The sequence below is a fragment of the Myotis nattereri genome, assembly GCF_964212035.1.
Source record: "Myotis nattereri genome assembly, chromosome: 2".
NCBI classification, from domain to species: domain Eukaryota; kingdom Metazoa; phylum Chordata; class Mammalia; order Chiroptera; family Vespertilionidae; genus Myotis; species Myotis nattereri.
The window spans coordinates 149,553,558-149,560,690 of record NC_138076.1 but is presented as its reverse complement, the minus strand read 5'-3'; the positions used below and the strand labels follow the sequence as shown (position 1 = coordinate 149,560,690).

Genomic DNA, 7,133 nt, shown 5'->3' with positions numbered 1-7,133 from the left:
AAATCCTGGTGGTAGGAAGAAGCCAGGAGAGTGGCGAAACTAGAAGAGGATGTTCTGCCAGGAAAAGGCAGGAGCCTGCAAGCAGGCCATGTCAGAACAAAGTCTTGCACGCAAGACTTATTGTTCAGAGGCAGAACAATAACTCTTGCACCCAAGACTTATTGTTCAGAGGGAGAACTTTCCTTGAGGTGATAAATAATCCACCTCAATTTCGTGTGGATTAATTCTTGTAACCTTTTGAAGTCAGTGAGCCAAAAAATTGTTCCTGTTTTCCACATAGCTCAAAGGGTGGAGCCTCCAAACCACTAGGAGAAGAAGGAAGTTAAAAGAGGTTAAATACTGGGGCCAGCCTCCCCTGGCCAGCTGAGCAGTCTGGCTTCGCACTCAACATGAAGGCTCTCCTGACTCTGGGGCTTCTCCTTCTCTCTGTCGCCGTCCGGGCCAAGGTCTATGAGAGGTGTGAGCTGGCCAGAACCTTGAAAAGACTTGGAATGGATGGCTACAGTGGAGTGAAGCTGGCAGACTGTAAGTTACCTCTCCCTACTTCCAAATAGCCAGCCAGGGGTGCAACAGATACTAACAGAGGATGAATACTGAGAAAGGGGCTTTGTGTGAATGGACTTCTTTAAAAAGAGTTATTTGAGGATTTTTATATTTAAAATGGTTAAAAAAATATATCAAGTACTTTCTTTATAAACAGAAATGCCAGATGAAGGAATGAGGGCACAGGAGTGCAAAATTGTGCACCATTCTAAGCAAACCACCACCCGTTGTACTCTCCGAGTGCTACCAAGCTGCCCCTTGCCGCAGACTCAGTGGCACATGCAGGCTGACGGACACATTTGAGCGCGTGCTTGACTCCTGCTCTTTTCCGTGTGGAACTGGGGCTCTGTGAGCCTAGAATAATGCAGTATTTTTCTCTTTTTTAATTCCCCTGCATGACATGAGGCTTTTCATAGCAAAGTTTTTTTGTTGGTTTTTTTTTTTTTAATTATGTTTAAATCTCAATACAGGGGCAGTAGGAACCTATTTCCTCTCAATCACTGTTTATGTCAGGATCCTTGAAATGCTATCTTATTATTCTTTCTTGATCTAGTTGATTAACTGTTTTCATTTTCTTCTATGCAATCCAAGATGTGCCTGTGTAAAAGTTACTTTGTATTTTAGCCCATTTTTGTCAATGTTATCAATGTATATTTAGGTTGAATTCGAACACTTCCTCTTAATAACTATTTTTGAATGAATGAATGAATAGTTTGATGGATATATGGATGGATGGACTATGAAACAGTCTTTCCTCTTCTACATCTTTATACTTATAAAGTAAGTCACTAGTAAAATAAAATTACCTATATAGAACTGATTATGATATGCAGTATGTGTCATATGGTATTGCTATTTATTACTAAAAATATCTTATTTTCAGGGGTGTGTTTGGCCAAATGGGAAAGTAGTTACAACACACGAGCTACAAACAAAAATAATGGAGACAAAAGCACGGATTATGGGATATTCCAGATCAATAGCCGCTACTGGTGTAATGATGGCAAAACCCCAGGAGCAGTTAACGCTTGTGGTATAAACTGCAACGGTAAGAGAAAATAATGTTTAAGTGATGGCACAGGACCCATCTGGTTATGCGTACAAGAATAGAGATTCAATACAAATGAAAAGGTTTTGAAAAATTCAGCAGGGACCTAGAAGAACACCATCTCGCCCTGGCTGGCTGGCTCAGTTGGTTGGAGCATCATCCCGTACAACAAAAGGTTTCAGGTTCGAGTCCTTGTCAGGGCACATACCTAGGTTGCGGGTTCAATCCCTTGTTGGGGTGCGTATGGGAGGCAACCAATTAATGTTTCTCTCTCTTTCTCTCTCTCTCTCTCTCTCTCTCTCTCTCTCTCTCTCTCTCTCTCTCCCTCTCCCTCTCCCTCTCCTTCTCCTTCTTTCTTTAAAATTAAAAAAAAAAAATACATATCCTCAGGTGAGGATTAAAAAAAAAAGGTGACTCTGATTTTAAAAAATAAAATCATAAAAATGAAAATATTGGACAAGTATTATAAAATTGATATCGTTAAATTTCTAAATGTTAAAATTCTAATAGCAAAGACTATTCTTAGAATATTCATTTGTATCCAGTTAATTTATTTAAAAAATATTTTGTATTATATAATAATCTGTGGTCACTGAATAAAAATTCTTACTACCAAGAGATTTATGACTACCAGTAACTTTTGGTATATATTGTTCTAGATAGAATACTTATCAATCATGTCTGTGAACATAAAGTTATGTCATGTATAAATATACCTACATATAAACATATACTAATGTGTGGTGTTCTTTTTTATTATTATTACTGATTTTGGAGAGAGAGGGAGAGGGAGAAACATTGATGTGAGAAACTTGGATTGGCTGCCTCCTGCACGCCCCCTACTGGGGATTAAGCCCACAGCCTGGGCATGTACCCTGACCAGGAATCCAACCGTGATCTCCTGTTTCTTGGATTGATGCTCAACCACTGAGCACACCGGCCAGGCACAATGTGATTTTTAACAAAAATGAAATTGTACTATATATACTGCTTTACAATTTGTTCTTTATCACACAAAATTATTTATATGTTAACAAATACCAATCTTGATTTTATTATTTTTTTATTTTATTTTTATTATTTTATTTTATTTTTGAGAAAAATGGATCTTTTTCCCATTTTTCTTTTTGATAGAGGGGAGGGGAGGGAGAGAGAGAGAAACATCAATGAGAGAGAGACACATTGATTGGTTGCCTCCCACATGTGCCCAGACTGGAGCCATGGATCGAGCCTGCAAACGAGGTACACGCCCTTGACTGTGAATCCAACCCTCGACCCTTCAGGTCTGTGGGCCAGTGCTCTAACGACTGAGAAAAACTGGCCAGGGCTCTTATTTCTTTAGGGGAAATTTCTAGTAGTAGAATTGCTGATTAAAAATTACTAGGTTGGTCCCTCCTTTTCTTCTAATAGTGCCTATTACAAAGAGAACTATCTATTTATCACAGTAGTTGATAATTCCAGAACTTCCAATGACTTTGGTATCTGAGATTCCTCCCAACATTCACAGATGCATAACTTGTGGAAAAGAATTGTAGTGTCCATTCCTTAGCTTAAGAGAATAAAATGGGCTAAACCTAAATGTAAAATGAAATTTCTGTGAAAGTTGTCTTCATTCCTCACCACCTGTTTTTCAGTTTTGCTTCAAGATGACATCACTCAAGCTGCAACCTGTGCCAAGAGGGTTGTCAAGGATCCACAAGGCATCAGAGCATGGTATGTGTAAGCTTAGAGGGGAAAGCTTTTTTGCCCTGTGCTAGGAGAGAGGTGAGAGAAGATTTTCAGGGCCACCATATGCTACTGAGAACTGAAAGTTGCAGATTTAGATTTATGCTAAACAAAGTATCACTTAGAAGCAATCTATTTTAACATTTTAACCGATTCAGAATCTTTTCCTCTTATTCCTCCATTAATTTGGGAGGATTTCTAGAATTTCTAAGATTCTCCACACTCTACCAGTTCCTTGTCCTATTTTGAAATGTTTGGAATGAGGTAAATGTAGAATGCACTTTGCAGTGGCTGTTAGGAAATGCACGTGACTCTCGTGGTCAGCATACTATGCTGTAGCCAGGGCTTTGGGGAGAAGTGAAGTATTGGGTGTACGTATGTCCATTTAATAAATAGCAATACCTGGATCTATCAAAAGCCTGTATTTCATATAGTGTTAAAATAGTTTGTCCTCACAAAGGATTTGATGTATGTCTATCACAGTGAAGATATGCTTTAACCTTATCACCATTTGTTTCACCTTTCCCTACAGGGTGGCCTGGAGAAATCACTGTCAAAACAAAGATCTCACTGAGTATACCAAGGGCTGTGGAGTGTAACTGGGCAGCTTTCCTTCTTCAGCTCCTTTTCTCTCGTTTTCCTATTCAGGGAGTAGCAGTTGAGTAAAAGTTCACACCTTTTTAAATAAATAATGTTTTTACTGAAGCAGGAGCAAAATACGGTCTTTCTTCTAAGAGGCTAATGTTGTCTAATGTGTTAATTATTGGGTAGTAAGTCTACAACATGTTTCAGTGTGCTGATAGAACTAATGCTGGTGAAAATTTACCTAAATCTTGATTACCAAATACGTCTCCAGTACATTCAGTTCTTAATCAAAGACTTCATCTTGAATGACACCAGTATTCCTCAATGTTTGATATATATGCAACAAAAGACTATCTTAAAACACATTGACCTTAGGCAAAATCTCAGCTGTGTAGGCATTTGATGTGTTCATCTGTTCATTCATCTCCCAAAACAGTAAAAGATAACCATTCTTTGTTGGGCAATATCAAATTTACAAAAGAACAGAATGCCAAATAGCTGAAAATGGAGATGGCCTGGATTAAGAATATTGTTTTGATTAAGTGTGATCTTTGGATTAAATGCTTTCTTAGAAATGTTACTTTTATAGAGCTTTAAAAATAAACTCGCAATTTATATATCCATCTACTTTAGCCCTTTAAAGAACTTTTTTATGTATCTTGCTGATCATGAAGGAATACCAAGAAGGATTAGATTAGCTGTTGCTGTTTCTTAATTTTATAAGCTTAGATTCCTGCATTATGACTAAAACTGGAGGCAAATGAGTTTGAAAGTATTGAAATAATTGCTAATTAACCACAAGTGTGAACTTACCATGTTGTTAAAAATAAATACTTTCCTTAAAGCACTCATACCTTGTCTTTCTCCAGTGTGAAAAGAAATGACTTAGCCCTCTTCACATTTCCTTATACCTCACCTGCACCGAAACAGGTTATATTGCTGGGGAAAAAAGACAACCCATAGGCATGCTGACAGAGCTCACTTTAAATTCATAACCACACCTGGCCAGTGTGCTCAGTGACTGAGCGTCAACTCATGAGCCAGGAGGTCAGGATTCAATTCCCTGTCAGAGCTCATGCTTGTGCCCTCTCGCAGTCTGGGACCCCTTGGGAGATAACGACCTGCTGGCTTAGGCCTGCTCCTGGGTGGCAGAGGGCAGGCCCAATCCCTAGGTGCAGCCCCTGGTCGGGCTCAGAGCAGGGCCGATTGGGGAGTTTGGGCGCCGCCCCCTGTCATGCACAGAATAGGGCGGATCGGGAGGTTGTGATGCCACCCCCAGTCACGCTCAGGGTAGGGCCGATTGGGGGGTTGGGCACCGCCCCCTGTCACACTCAAGGGAGGGTCGATGGGAAGGTTGTGGCGCCACCCCCTGTCACGCACAGAGCAGGGCCAATCAGGGGGTTGGGGCGCTGTCCCTTGTCACACACAGAGCAGGGCCCATCAGGGGGTTGAGGAGCTCCCCTGTGTCACTCACAGAGCAGGGCTGATAGGGGAGTTGGGGCACCGCCCCCTGTCACACACAGAGCAGGGCCGCCCTCTACCACCCACAGAGCAGGGCCGATCAGGGGGTTGGGACGCCACCACTCTCACACTCAGGGCAGGACCGATGGGGAGGTTATGGTTCTACCCCATCACACACAGAGCAGGGCCCGTGGGAGGGGTGGGGGTTGTGGCACCGCCCTCTATCACCCACAGAGCAGGGTGGATCAGGGGGTTGGGGCGCCGCACCCTGTCACACACAGAGCCGCAGGGCGATCAGAGGTTGGGGAGCTCCCCGTATCAGGCACAGAGCAGGGCTGATCAGGAGGTTGGGGTGCCTTCCCCTGTCAGGAACAGAGCAGGGCTGATAGGGAGGTTGTGGCCCCGCCCCCTGTCACACACAGAGCCACATGGTGATCAGGGTGTTTGGGTGCTGCCCCCAGTCACGCTGATCTCGGTGCCAGGAGGCCTCTTGGCTTCGCTGATCCCGGTGCTGGGAGGCATATTACCCTTTTACTATATAGAATAGAGGCCTGGTGCATGGGTGGGGCTGGCTGGTTTGCCCTGAAGGGTGTCCTGGATCAGGGTGGGGGTCCCCACTGGGGTGCCTGGCCAGCCTGGGTGAGGGGATGATGGCTGTTTGCAGCTGGTCACACACCCTTCAGGGTGGGGGTCCCCACTGGGGTGCCTGGCCAGTCTGGGTGAGGGGCTGAGGGCTGTTTTCAGGCTGGCGGGTGACAGAAGCTCCCAACTGCTCCTTTCTTTCTTTTTTTCTTTTAATTCTGAGCCAGCTTTAGCTCTGAGGCTCCAGCTCTTAGGCCTCTGCTCCTTAAAGTAGGTAATAGAAACAATGTATAACTCCAGCTCTGACTCCAGCTCTGAGATCCCAGCTCACTGAAAGCTGGTTTCTGGGGTTTTTTTTAGCTTCTATATTTGTTAAAATGTTTCAAACTGCAGGCTCAGAGGCCTGTAAGGCAGGCGGGAACTTTGGTTTCCTCTGTCACTGAAGCAAGCAAGCCTCATGTTAGTTTCAAGCTGCCTGGCTGCAGGCCGCCATCTTGGCTGACAGTTAATTTGCATATCTCCCAATTAGCCAATGGGAAGGGTAGGGGTCGTATGCCAATTACCATGTCTCTCTTTTATTAGATTAGACTAGAGGCCCAGTGCACAAAAATTTGTGCACTGGGGGGCGGGGGGGGGGGGGCGGGTCCCTCAGCCCGGCCTGTGCCCTCTCGCAGTCTGGGACCCCTCGGGAGATACGACCTGCTGGCTTAGGCCTGCTCCCGGGTGGCAGATGGCAGGCCCAATCCCTAGGTGCAGCCCCTGGTTGGGCTCAGAGCAGGGCCGATTGGGTAGTTGGGGCGCTGCCCCCTGTCACACTCAAGGCAGAGTCCATGGGGAGGTTGTGGCGCCACCCGCTGTCAAGCACAGAGCAGGGCCATCTGGGGGTTGGGGAGCTCCCTCCTGTCATGCACAGAGCAGGGCCCATCAGGGGGTTGGGGAGCTCCCTCCTGTCACGCACAGAGCAGGGCCCATCAGGGGGTTGAGGAGCTCCCCCCGTCACTCCCAGAGTAGGGCCGATAGGGGAGTTGGCGCACAGCCTCCTGTCACACACAGAGCAGGGCGGATCAGGGGGTTGGGGCGCCGCCACTGTCACACTCAGAGCAGGGCCGATGGGGAGGTTATGGCTCTACCCCATCACACACAGAGCAGGGCCCTTGCGGGGGGAGGGAGGGTTGGGGTGCCGCCACTC

The 7,133-nt window shown here is 45.3% G+C and overlaps 1 protein-coding gene across 1 annotated transcript; it reads left to right on the top strand.

The window, feature by feature from the left end:
- Positions 1-356: 356 nt before the first annotated feature.
- Positions 357-4,747, top strand: LOC308514248 (lysozyme C-like). The gene is made up of 4 exons (XM_081084323.1): positions 357-525; positions 1,427-1,591; positions 3,226-3,304; positions 3,849-4,747. The coding sequence occupies exons 1-4, from the start codon at positions 390-392 to the stop codon at positions 3,913-3,915; spliced, it is 447 nt and encodes a 148-aa protein (XP_080940449.1). The 5' UTR covers positions 357-389; the 3' UTR covers positions 3,916-4,747.
- The last annotated feature ends 2,386 nt before the right edge of the window (positions 4,748-7,133 follow it).